The following is a 13758-nucleotide window of genomic DNA, read 5'->3' as shown; positions in this document are numbered from 1 at the left end:
TTCTAAAATGCCTAACTTGTGATTGGAGAAGTTATGCCTGTGGCAACTATGTTCCTGGAGGTGGCTAGCATGTCCCTGCAACTCCTGAGAAAGGCAGAGCAGGGGGTCTTCACATGCTGTCCTTGCCTGAAGACACGACTCCTGCAGCTCCCACTGATCAATAATGGAGAGCTATAGCCAGAAGCTGTGGGGTTGGTGCCGGTGGATGGGGGGGGCAGCACATGGAGCCACTGCTGTACATGCCAGCTGCTTTCAGGGGTGGTGCAGGGCCAGGGCAGAGGTAGGCCTGCCTTGGCTCTGCTGCTTCATCCTTGGGTGGGATTTGCAGCCACAACCTTGCCCTCCTGAGGCAAACGCCCTATCCCCATGGCTACTCAAGAACCCACCTCTCTACCTTCAGAGGGTCCCTTATCCTGCTTTCCTAATGTTGGAACCAGGTTCATCCCTGGGGCAGCTGGCGTTGGCTATCCAGCCACTGCCTGAGTCGGTGGAGGGGTCTGGGATCAAGCCCACCACTCTGTGCTCCAGAGGGTGATGCGCTATCCCTGAGTTCACTGGAGATTCCACTCCACCTCCTGACCTTCAGCAGGTCCCTTATCCTGCCTTCCTAATATGGGAACCAGCTCCATTTCTGGTGCAGCCTGTGTTGGCTGTCTGGTCACTCCAGGGGTGGATGGGGGAGGGAGGGGGGTGGACTTGAACCCACCATCCTGTGTGCCCCAGGTAAATGCCCCATCCCCATAGCCACTCCAGAACCCACCCCACCTCCCTACTTTCAGGGCATCCCTTATCCTACTTTCCTAATGCAGGAGCCAGCTACATTCCTGGGGCATCCTGTATTGGCAGTCCGGCCACTTCCAGGGTGAGCGGAGAGACCCGAACCCCAACCCTGCGTTCCCCAGGCAAATGCCCTTACCTTCAGGGCATCCCCTCCCACATTCTAAACCCCTTGGCCCAAGACCAGAGCCAGCACCAACACCCTACCCCAGCCTGGTGAACGTGAATGAGATTCAGGAAGGAAGGGGGATGGAGTGAGCAGGGTGAAGCCTAAGAGAAAGGGTGTGGGGAAGAAACTGGGGCAAGACTATTTGGGTTTGAGGTAGATCTTACATTGCACTTAAATTGAAAAAGTGATCTGTGGTTTAAAAGGTTGGAGACTACGATGTTAGAATCTAGCAAAAATGTAGAGTATCATGAGCTTTTGTGGGCACAACCCACTTCAGATGAATGAGACTTTTATTGTACAGATTTGTATAGGGAGATAAAGTAACCTGAAGAGCTCTGTGCAAGCCCTCCCTATACAAATCAATCCAATAAAAGTCTCATTAATTGGAAGTGGGTTGTACCCACAAAAAGCTCATGATACTATCTACATTTTGTGTTCGACTAAGGTGCTGCAGGACCATTTTTTTAAGTTTATCCAATAAAAAGGTTACTTCATACACCTTGTGTCTAATATTCTGGGCATCAACACAATTACAACATTGCATGTGAGTTTTAGTAATTCAGACAGGCCAAATAGACAGGTAACAGTGCTCAAGTCATCCATTTGACCACTCACCATCAGTCTGTTGTCCATGTTGACTTTACGAAGACTAGCAGCCACTGCATTAATATCTTTCTCATTTATCCATGATTTGAACAGCTTTACTGCAAAAGCTGCAGAAACACCTGCACAACAGGAGTTAGAAAGTTACTATTAATAGTGCAACAGGAAAGGAAGGGGCACTTGCTTGCAATGTCAGTGGTTCGTCCCATCCTGTGGGGTCATCAATTCCACAATACAGGCAGTCCCCGACTTACACGGATCCAACTTATGTCGGATCCACACTTACGAACGGGGCTTTTCTCGCCCCGGAGCTCACGGGCGGCGGGTCGCCACCCATGTCCTCCAGGGCGGGAAAAGCTTCTCCCGGTCTCCCTGGTCTGCTTGGGGGGGGGAGGGTCCAGCAAAGCTGCTGGACCCCCCCAGCAGACCAGGGGGACAGGAGCAAAGCAGCAAAGCCACACAGGCGGCGGGGTCCCTCCACCTGTGCGGCTTTGCTCGGGTCTCCCCCAGCAGACCAGGGACACCCGAGCAAAGTCGCCACCTGGGCGGCTTTGCTCGGGTGTCCTTGGTCTGCTGGGGGGGTCCAGCGGCTTTGCTGGACCCCCCCAGCAGACCAGGGGGACAGGAGCAAAGCCGGCCAGGGGGTCCAGCGGCTTTGCTCGGGGGCAAAGGAGCAAAGCCACACGGGCGGCAGGGTCCCTCCGCCTGTGCGGCTTTGCTCGGGTCTCCCTGGTGTGCTGGGAGGGAGAGAGGAGGCGGCGCAGTTAGTGCGTCCCTCCCTCCCCCCAGCAGACCAGGCCTTTGTTGCGGGACGCCTCGGGTAGAGCAGCTGGGGTGCTGCTGGGTTGGTCCTGTGGGAACCTACCGGGCAGTGCCCCAGCTGTTCTGTCCCAGGCTCCAGATTCAGCAGCTGTTGAAACGGATCAGGCTGATTCCAGGAAGCTGGGGGCAGAGCAACTCTGCCTCCAGCTTCCTATAGTCAGCCCCTGGTCAGTTTCAGTGGCAGCAGCTGAATCTAGAGCCAGTTCAGACTTACATACAAATTCAACTTAAGAACAAACCTATAGTCCCTATCTTGTACGTAACCCGGGGACTGCCTGTATATCATCTACCTGAACTGTAAAAAAAAACCCTCAGACGAGTGCTCATGCACAGGGTGGAAGAGAGGTAGAAGACTGCCAATTAAGTTTTTCTTCAAAACTAGTTAGGCCAACAGATAGTGCCTTTGGCTAAGGCTCACTGTTAAGCAGCAGAGCATCACAGTTCACATCTATGTAAATTAAGAGGAATTTTGGCTGTGAAATTATCATTCTAAAATCATGCTCCCAAAACCCATCACCATCCAAAGGAATTGTTTAACATTAGTTAGTAGTTACCTTCTTTAACCAAGTTCTCATTATAAAGGCTGTTGAGAATGGATGCATTAAGTGTCCCATTGGCCAAAAGAATGCCTGTTAACATGGCCAGTTTGTTCCGCTCAGACTCTGAAAAACCTTTTAAGAACAGCAGCAGCTGTAATAGAAAGAAGAATGGTAATCCTTCTGAAATGAAGCCCCACAGAGTTTAAATATTATTAATGGTGAAGTCAGTGCCTCCCTGAACCAAAGATTAAGATGCAGAGGCTTGCTGCTGAAGATCAATAGTAGCTTATGATGGGCAGAAATATAGGATGACTCCATGGGTAGAACGTTGCCCTGACTGAAATTTAATTCCACACATTAGTTGTCCTTTATCTAGTCAAATGCCACATAAGATACATGGACATTTATTCCAGTAAGTGAAGACTTAGCCACAGCTCTCTTCCTTTTAGAGCATGGATCCCCAAAATGGGGGGTGGGGGCGTGAAAAAATTCCAAGGAGGGCGAGGCAACCCAGCCTCCCCCTCCAATGCCCCCAATCAAGTTTTGCTGCCCAGGTCAGTTCTTTTTTTGGCTAAACAAGTTTTCCGCTATTTGGGGAGGAATGGTGGTGGTGTCAAAAGCAAAAAGGGGGCGTGATGCCGAAAAGTTTGGAAGCCACTGTTTTAGAGCATTTATTCTTGAAGATTAGCCACAGGGTTTTTTGCTGCTATCTAAAGCCTGTTAATTACCTTTTTGACTTCATCTTCAAAGCCTTTTTCCAGGTACTTGTAACGCCTGATTAGCTTGTTAAAAACCTGGAGAAGACAAATACATTGCATTGATGATTCTAAGTCCAAATGGAATTAGTTTCAAACCCACTTTGTTCTAAATGTGGTTAGACTATTAACAAATCTGCTATATTTGTGTATCAATGCTAGTACACCACCCAGTCTCTGCAGAGTTTAGCATTCAAAAAAGCCTTTTGATGTTCCATGTCTAAGGCCATTTTCTACATGGCTTCCAAAATTACTTAAGGTTTATCTGAACACCAAGGCCAATTTTGTAGACATTTATCCCACAACGGTGCTAAATAGGACAGCTAGTTAACAGCCATTGTACACAAGATGAAAGTCAAGTTCAACTGTACACACTCAGGACTAACCTGAGCAAATGCTTGCATGGTTTCTAGATCTTCTTGTGCTGCAAATACACAGACATCTGTACGCATCAGGTCATCAGCGAGAGTACCACCTGGGGCTAGAAGTTTTAGTGTTAATATTTTAGATATGCCAGTTTTAATTTTTAAATAGATCTTATTAACACGAAGGCATACATAAATAAAAAGACTTTTTGAACTACTGTAAGTTAAGTATCATATTGTCCTTCATTAAAGATCAGTGGTTACTAGACGACTGTACTACACCTCTAGGTAAATTTCAAATGCAACAAGAGCAAATGTCCAGGTAAAATTAAGTCAGGATGTGTCAAATAAGTTGATAGCTCTCAGACTGAAGAGACGGTATACAACAGAGGAGCTTTCGACACTATATGTGCTTGGTGGTATGACAGCCATAATGCACTGATCGGTTTGTCTAGAACAGGGGTAGGGAATCTTGGTCCACAGACTACAAGCACTTCATCAGGGTTAGCTGCTGGTGGGCTACAAGATGGTTTGTTTACTGACTGTCCACAAGCACAAAGCCCTGCAGCTCCCAGTTATGCTTCAACATTCCTGGCCAATGGGAGCGGTGGTAAGCAGTGGCATAGTCTCCAGGTTCCTCACCCCTGTCTAGAAAAAACATGACTTAACAGGATCAGAGGAGTTTTCCCTCCAACTGCAGCTCCCAACAACAAACAAAAAACCACCACCCCTTGAACTTGTTTAATATCAAACTATAGTATCTACTAAACACATACCATTAACATTTGATTTTTTTAAATTAGAATAAGCCAGCACTGGAAGCCAAGCTTAGCTATTGTAGAGGTGCATGCACACACTTGAGGTGAGGTTTAACATTCCAACACTGAGTTGTGATTTGAGCCGCTCAAAACTTAATAAAGTCAAAGGAGAAAGTTTCCAGCAGTCTGCTAAGCAAGACAGACAACCTTGGCTTCACCTCACTGAAGTGGATATTTTGGAGTCAGAGATGAGCAATGTCACTCATATTTAAGACTGAATTTTGAAAGCAGGAGCATTGGTTCAATGGCTTCTAGATACAGTCTCATCTCCCCCTCTCCACTCCCCATCCCAGATTCTAGGGGAGGAAGTTAGGTCAACCATGAGCAATTCTGAGAAACCCCACCCGAGGTCTTTGTATTGAATTTATTACAGGCCAGTCAAAAGTATTCAAGGACAGAGATTAAGTGGGAAGCAAGTCAATTTTGGTTTAGAATGCGAATCTATACAAGATAGAACATCAAAACTACATTATTAGTTCATTTTTTATCCAGCAGGACTTTTGGTTAAAGGCAACACAAAGTCCTGTTACTTTAAGGCAACAGAGGCCTGATCTATACTAGAAACTTTGGCCAGCACAGCAACATTTTAATGATGAAAGCAGAAAGAAGCCATCACTAGAGTTCAGATATGGAAACTGCTATTCCGATATTAGAATCTTGATTTCAAGAGAGTTAAATGTGCCTATTAGAATCATAGAACTGGAGGAGACCTCAGAAGGTCATCAAGTCCAGCCCCCTGCTCTAGGCAGGACCAGTTCCAACTAAATCAATCCAGCCAGGGCTTTGTCAAGCCCAGACTTAAACACCTCTAGGTGTTTATTATAACAACTGACTTAAAATGGTATCATTAGGGATGTTTAAAAAATAAATAAATAATGAACTAGGATAAGCTTTATACAGCAGAGCCTGCAGCAAAGCCTCTCTGGGAGCCAGGCTGCCAGCACAGCTCCCAGGAAGGAGGTTTCACTGCCCTGCCACAGCGAAGCTGCCTACCTGGAAGGCTGAGTATAGCCAACACCAATAAACATCAGCTTGCTGATTAAACAGTTAATTTACACTTGAACATTCTTAAGTACCGCTGCATGTAGGGAGAGATCTTATTCTTTGGTACAATCAGAGGTGGAAGCACAAATCAATGTTTTTCTATTTGCTAATGGTGCAAAGGAAATGAGTGTAGTTTTTCCTAGTAATGTCATTCTTTATTAAAAGAAATCAGAAACAACAATTCTGAAGTGTCATCACCCAAATCTGAAGGTTATGGACTGAGGTTTCCCCAAAGACAATAATTTAGTAAGAGCAAGACTTCAGAAACAAATGCTACTCGGTGGGGAAGATAGCATATCCTGTCTCATAGACTTTAAGGTCAGAAGGGACCATTATGATCATCTAGTCTGACCCCCTGCACAGTGCAGGCCACAGAATCTCACCTACCCCTCCCAGAATAATCCTCTCACCTATATCGCAGATATTGAAGCCTTCAAATACTTTGAAGACCCCAAGATGCAGAGAATCCTCTAGCTCTGATCTGCGCCCCATGCTACAGAGGAAGGCGAAAAACCTCCAGGGCCTCTGCCAATCTACCCTGGAGGAAAATTCCTTCCCAACCCCAAATATGGCCATCAGCTAAACCCTGAGCATGTGGGCAAGACTCATCAGCCAGACACCCAGAAAGTTCTCTATAGTAACTCCTATCATCCCTCCATTGACCTATTCCCACTGATAATGAATGGTCAATTAGTTACCAAGATCATGTTCTCTCTTCAAATCATCCCCTTCATAAACTCATCGGCTGCGTCTACACTGGCATAAATTTCCGGAAATGCTTAAAACAGAATAGTTTTCGTTATAAGTATTTCCGGAAAAGGAGCATCTACATTGGCAGGCCGCTTTTCCGGAAAAGCCCTTTTTCCGGAAAAGCGTCCGTGGCCAATGTAGACGCGCTTTTCCGGAAAAGAGCCCCGAGCGTCATTTTCACGATCGGGGCTTTTTTCCGGAAAAGATTACTGGGCTGTCTACACTGGCCCTTTTCCGGAACAGTGTTCCGGAATAAGGACTTATGCCCAAGCGGGAGCAGAATAGTTTTTCCGGAATAGCGGCTGATTTTGTACAGTAGAGCATCGTTGCTTTTCCGGAAATTCAAGGGCCAGTGTAGGCAGCTTGCAGCTTATTCCAGAAAAGCGGCTGATTTTCCGGAATAAGTGGCCCAGTGTAGACACAGCCATCTAGTTTAATCTTGAAGCCAGATAGATCTTTTGCCCCCACTACTTCCCTTGGAAGGCCGTTCCAGAACCTCACTCCTCTAATGGTTAGAAACCTTTGTCTAATCTCAAGTCTAAACTTCCTACTAGTCAGCTTATATCCATTTGTTCTTGTGTCCACATTGGTATTAAGCTTAAATAATTCCTCTCCCTCCCTGGTATTTATCCCTCTAATATATTTAAAGAGAGCAATCATGTCTCCCCTCAGCCTTCTTTTGGTTAAGGTAAACAAGCTGAGCTCCTTGAGTCTCCTTTCATAAGACAGGTTTTCCATTCCTCGGATCATCCTAGTGGCCCTTCTTTGTACCTGTTCCAGTTTGAATTCATCCTTGTTAAACATGGGAGACCAGAACTGCACGCAGTATTCCAAATGGGGTCTCACCAATGCCTTGTATAATGGCACTAACACCTCCTTATCCCTACTGGAAATACCTCGCCTAATACATCCCAAGATCGTATTAGCCTTTTTCATGGCCATGTCACAATGGCGTCTCAGTCATTCTATAATCAACCAGGACTCCGAGGTCCTTCTCCTCCTCCGTTACTTCCAACTGATGTGTCCCCAGCTTATAACTAAAATTCTTGTTATTAATCCCTAAATGCATAACCTTACACTTCTCACTATTAAATTTCATCCTATTGCTATCACTCCAATTTACAAGATCATCCAGATCTTCCTGTATGATATCCCGATCCTTTTCTGAATTGGCAATACCTCCCAACTTTGTGTCATCCGCAAATTTTATTAGGACACTTCCACTTTTGGTGCCAAGATCAGCAACAAAAAGATTTTATTTAATCGGCCCCAAAACTGATCCCTGAGGAACTCCGCTAGTAACCTTCCTCCAACCCGACAATTCACCTTTCAATATGACCCGCTGTAATCTCCCCTTTAACCAGTTGCTTATCCACCTCTCAACTTTCATATGTATCCCTATCTTTTCCAATTTAACCAATAATTCCCCATGTGATACTGTATCAAATGCCTTACTAAAGTCGAGGTAGATTAGATCCACTGCATTTCCTTTATCTAAAAAATCTGTTACTTTCTCAAAAAAGGAGATCAGGTTGGTTTGGCACTATCTACCTTTTGTAAAACCATGCTGTAATTTGTCCCAATTGCCATTAGCCTCAATGTCTCTAACTACTTTCTCCTTCAAAATTTTTTCCAGGATCTTACATACTACAGATGTCAAACTAACAGGCCTATAGTTACCCGGGTGCCTTCCCCTCCCCCCCCCTCCCTTAAAAATTGGAACTATATTAGCAATTCTCCAGTCAAATGATACAACCCCCGAGTTTAGAGATTTATTAAAAAATTTTGCTAATGGACTTGCAAGTTCATGTGCCAGTTTCTTTTAATATTCTTGGATGAAGATTATCTGGGCCCCCAATTTACTCCCATTAAGCTGTTCAAGTTTGGCTTTTACCTCGGATATGGTAAAATCTACCTCCATATCTTCAGTCCCATTTGTTAAGTTACCATTATCCTGTCCATCCAGTCAAATCCTCAATACCTCACTTAAAACGGCCATCTTCCCTATTAGATAATAGGTCTGAGTGGAAGTTATTTCTGACATTTCCCTGCCCTGAACAAACCCTATTGCTACTCCCTTCCTCCCCCCTCCGAGTTTAAGAAACATACATCTTTTCATACCAATCCCTACAATTTTGCATTCAGGGTCTTCTCCCATCTCAAAATATTGCAACATCCTTCTCTCTGGAATCTGTAGGGCACACACTGCCATCTTCCAATACAAAAATACAGGAAGAGTCCTTTTCCTTGCCCTTCATTTTGATTGTGACTCCATTTGGCTCCCTATCTATCACTAAATCAAATTCAGGCATCATGTACTGTAATTAAAGTCCTACATAATTTTGCACCTCCCTACCTATGCAAACTCATCTTCATATCTCCTTCCACTCTTCCTTCCATTCTTCCCTATTTTGTCCATTTGTCAGCATATCAGATAACAAGCTTTTTCCTTCCACATTTCCCTCCATGCATGGTGTGTTCTTTGGGCTCATTTACAAATACCCTATGCTTTGTATTAACATCTCTTGAAAATTCACTTTCATATACAGGGCTTGACAAACGGCGGCAAAAAACACTCTCCTGCCCCGTTCTGCGCATGCGCAAGAGCCACATTCCGCATGCGCACGCTGTGAATGAACAGGGCACGCAGCTGAGTATAGTTTGTCGAGCCCTGTTCATATACACCAAATCCACCTGACATCTATGTGGATGTAAACATCTACACATCTATCCATAGGTTATGAGCTCCCTGATGCAAGGACAGTTCATTCTTATCTGGAGTGTGCTTAGCTCACAGTGGATACTACTTTTAAGTAGTGCTTCCTACAGTGAAATAGAATGGTGGGTCAGGCAGTACCCTTCGTTTCTACTAAGGAGGAGACCAATATACTACATTATGCAATCCACTTTAATTCTATAACATACAACTTTACAAGCCTCTCGCTAGTATTCTGCAGCTGTAACTTTGCAAGTACAAGTGCTTTAGGCTCTTCACAAGTGTTCTAAGTTAACCTGCAAGTTAATGCAAGTTTAAATATTGTTAGTGGCCAGTTAAAATTAAACCAATCCTTTAAAAACTGTACCATCTGTGAACAAGCACATGCTCCATGATACAAGTTCTACTTTGTGACAAGTTATACTAACTTTTCAAAAGGCACATCTTCAACAGTGAATATAGAAGACAAGTTCGCTAAAATGATGCACAAAATTTAGAATCTGAAGAATTCAAGGTCAATCATTTAAGGCAGTGCCCCTTCCCATTAGATAACAACCCTAACAAAGGAATTAAAGACTGTCAAACTATCTGCTGTTTTGTACATTCTATGGATAAGAAGCATATCCATAGACTAATCGCGTATTTGATACAAATTGTATTGAGTACATGAATAGTCGATAAGGAGCCGTGCTGCGACTCTATAGTTTAAATGTAGTAGGAACTGGTAGATCCTGGACTGAAACTCAAAAAGTGATCTTGTGGTTAAAAAGGTTGCAACTCACTAACCCAGTGGTCTCCAGGGGATATCAGAGGAAGGGTTTCTCAGGTTTAATACAGAGACACAGAGCAGCAAGGTTGGCTGGACGGGATTAGAGGGTTCTGGGGTTGGAGGTAGAGTGGCAGTGACAAGATGGGGTCAGTGGACAGGAAACATTTACATATTCATCTTGCAAATAATGAATATGCAAATAAAATATTGCCAGACCACCAAAAGTTTGTGAATGAGTTTACCAGTCCATGGTATAAAAAGGGTTGGGAACCACTGCTTTAACAGAGCATTAGTTTATGTACCATAAAAGATTGAGGCAATCTAAATAGCATCCATTTCTAAACTTGGGACAAAGGAGATCAACATCTATATAAGCACATGTGCAAAAGTATCATTTGAGTTCAAATGAGAGAATGATGTGTTCTATTAAAGTAGCCATATTTGAAAGTCAAGCTAGACACTTACCCAGCATTCCACCAGCCACCAGAATGTCAAAGAGTGTCTCTGCATAGCGACGATAGTCAAGTTTTGCTCCAGAAGCATCAAGAAATTTGGCTACTGCTTCCAAGTCACTGCCAGTTTCAGTTAGACCTTGAATAATACAGTCCTGAAACTGAGTAGGGTCAAACCTCTCTTTCTCATCTGCAATAGAAGAAAGCATTTGATAAGCCTAATTTTAAGATAATACTGTCAATGTTCTGTATCAGCATCTTCCAATTTCATGAATTCATTCATTAAGGAAACTGGCAACAGTTTCAAAACTACGAGTTGACCAGGGAAGTCAGAAATAGCGAATGCAGACAGGAAGTTTGCCATTCATTTAATATAAATACACGAGGCTGGCATTAGCTATTTGACCTGAACGTGTCAGTTATTCTTTGTCAACTAGATGGGAGATTCCTACAAAGAAAAGTGGTAGGGGCTTTAAATCCATCAAGTCCTCCCAAATGTTTCATTCAATTGCTTTTCCAGCTCAAGTCATTTCACACCTCTCACTGACATAGCTATGCCATCCTAAGCATACGTATAGATGCAGTTATGAGAATGAAGCATGTTTCCACTGACAGCTAACTTTTGAGGAGGCTGCATTCCTACATCTATGGAAAAACCTGCATCTGTGCCAACACAGCTATGTACATATATCTATACACAGCTATTAGTCTCAATAGTATACACACACACCCTGGGAAAAGAGGCAATCTTTTATTGAACAGCCATCTACAAGACGAACGGAGGTAGCAAAGTCACCGGTAGGTGAGAATACAGACTTAAATTGAAGCAATGTTTGGAAGATAATGAAGTTAGAAATATTGTGTATGCAAAAATAAAGCCCTATTTTTCCACTTCACCAGTGTTTCATCCAATAACACATCTAAATTTGAGCCAGAAAAAAAAAAATATTGTCTGTACTTTGATGCAATCATGAATTTTATCATTATTACTGCAAACAATTTAAGTCAGTGACAGGCAACTGAGACTAGCGAGTGGACCGCATGAGCAGCCCTCCAGTCTTGCAAGATTGTTAACCAAAACAGTCTCCCAGGATAGGGAAGTTTTGCTAGCTACAGCTGAGTACCTAGAACTTGCAAGGTGTACTGATTGAACCATATGGCACTATGATTGGATACAGAGGGAGCACATAGCTCTGACAGCAAGGCATGCATGCAATCAGCACTGGCTTTTTGCGCGTCACTTATGCAGACAAAATCAAGGAACCCCATGTGTGACCAATAGAAAACAAAATGTCTTGGAGGCCAAACAGAACTCTGATGGGACAAAGATCACCCAATCACTGATTTAATTCCTAATTTCCCTGTACTTGAGACAAATCTGGTGAATTCATGATCTAAAATCAGATGCTTTCATAGTCACTATGGACAGAATGAGAAATCACTAGAGTACTGAAAAGCATGAGCTAGCCAGCCTTCTGGAGAAAGTAAGCACCTTCCCCACATTCAAGAAATTGACAGAGCAAAATAAGGTCCCTGATATACAACTGCACCTACGACCTCAAAGTATTATTTCTCCTCAACAGAGAGTAATCAGAATTTAAGCTGTTTTTATGGTGCAAGGCACATTTTAAAGGATTTAGCTTGCAACAAAGTATATTTTTTCTGGTGTAAAAAATTTACTTCATGGTTAACTTTTAGGTTTTTATTTACCCATGCTTATATGATAGCTATGTTCTTAAAAGATTAGAGATGCGGTCCCCACACTTTTGAGGGACACACTTTTGCATTCTCTGCCCCAAGGACTGGGAGCAGGGCCACAGCTTAAGAGATGGGGAGAAAAGAAAGGAAAGTGACAGGGGTGCAAGGACAAGTGAAGCTCCACTCCTGGCTTTCCCTGGAGCCACAGCCAATGTCGGAAGCTGGGGGCTGCAATGAGAACGTGGAACTAGAGCAGAGTTGGGAAGTGATTGGGTGACCTAAGGAAGTTAAAATGAGGTTGGTTCCTTTACTAATAGATTAGTCAACAGAATTTTCATTGATTACTCAGTCAGTAAGGGAAAACAGCTTTTCTACAGAGTTGGCCATGAGCTAGAAACAAAAATAGTTAATATTTACCTCTTTTTCTAGTTTTAAAACGCTGGCCTGATAGCGTTGGCTTCTGCTGCTTTTGATTATTCATAAAAAAGACACCCTGTACCAAAAAAAGAAAAAATTCTTGACAATCTCATTAAGAGGCAAATGATTCCTACGCGATGCTTTAATTCATAAGCACGTGTACAGTAGCGAATACACATCTGCCCGTGGAAACAGTCCACACAGAAAAGCCCGCTCTGCTACTTCGCCAGCCTGCCTGTTGGTTAAGAACATCCACAATGTTAAAGCACCTGAGATCATAGGACATTTTCACTCATGCCAGGGAGTATTTATTAGCTGTTAGGCAAAGACAAATTAGTCTCATTAAAAAAAAAAAAAAGATACCACAGGATAACTTTAGGGCGCAGGTGAACTTTTAGCGCCTGCTACGTGACCTTGAGCCAAGCGCTCCCTGGTGCCTCAGTTTCCCTGTGTCAGACAAGGGGATCAGGCAGAGCACAGGGAGAAGCGGGGGGGGGGGGGTATCGAGATCCAGCCCCGCGGACACGAGACGGTTCCCTGCAGCAGGCCGCACGCAGGCACCCAGCGCGGGCGGGACAGCACCGTGAGGCGACTCCCGAGACCCAGCCTCCCGCCGCGCCCCGCCCCGCCCGAGCGGGAACGGGGCAGCCCCGGCCCCACGCGCCCTCCTCTCGCCGCGGGGCTCGGCACCCACCGGGCCTCCCTCGCAGAGGCGGCCGCTGCAGACGCTCTGGAGCCGGCGGAAGCAGGGCTGGGGGCGCCGCGTCTCGCCGGGCCGCGCTCACCGCCCCCCCCCGTCACAGGCCGCGGCTTTGTTACCCGGCGGGCCGGGGGGGCCACCAGGCCCCGCACTAACCCGCCCCGCCCCGCCCGCTGCCCCCGGCGGGCCCCGCGCCCGGCCCGCGCCTCACCGACTTTAAGGCAAAGAGAAAACGTCCACGGGCCCCTCAGTGCAAGCGGCGCGAGCGGAGACGGCGGCAGGCAGGCGGCGGCTAAATCCTGCTGCGAGCGGAACCAACGCGGAGAAGGGGGGAGGGCGGGGGCGGGGCGGGCTCCACCTCCCG

At 45.2% G+C, this 13758-nt stretch overlaps 1 protein-coding gene across 3 annotated transcripts in view; it reads right to left on the bottom strand.

The window, feature by feature from the left end:
- BZW1 (basic leucine zipper and W2 domains 1) overlaps positions 1-13758 on the bottom strand; it is a 26871-nt gene extending 13113 nt beyond the window's left edge. The window contains exons 1-7 of one of the 3 annotated variants that reach the window (XM_075934304.2): positions 13606-13758; positions 12695-12770; positions 10593-10769; positions 4052-4146; positions 3639-3704; positions 2926-3061; positions 1562-1671 (exon numbers count right to left, since the gene is read on the bottom strand). In XM_075934304.2, coding sequence (XP_075790419.1) covers positions 1562-1671; positions 2926-3061; positions 3639-3704; positions 4052-4146; positions 10593-10769; positions 12695-12758 — 648 coding nt within the window. In that variant the 5' untranslated portion in view covers positions 12759-12770; positions 13606-13758. Of the gene's footprint in view, positions 1-1561; positions 1672-2925; positions 3062-3638; positions 3705-4051; positions 4147-10592; positions 10770-12694; positions 12771-13388; positions 13517-13605 lie in introns of those variants that run through there. The other 2 variants (XM_075934305.2, XM_075934306.2) reach the window with 2 other exon arrangements.

This window comes from Pelodiscus sinensis, chromosome 7 (genome assembly GCF_052426305.1).
Source record: "Pelodiscus sinensis isolate ZL-2025 chromosome 7, ASM5242630v1, whole genome shotgun sequence".
Classification (NCBI taxonomy): Eukaryota; Metazoa; Chordata; order Testudines; family Trionychidae; genus Pelodiscus; species Pelodiscus sinensis.
Note: the sequence above shows the minus strand (reverse complement) of the source record. Positions and strands in the feature narration are given on the sequence as shown.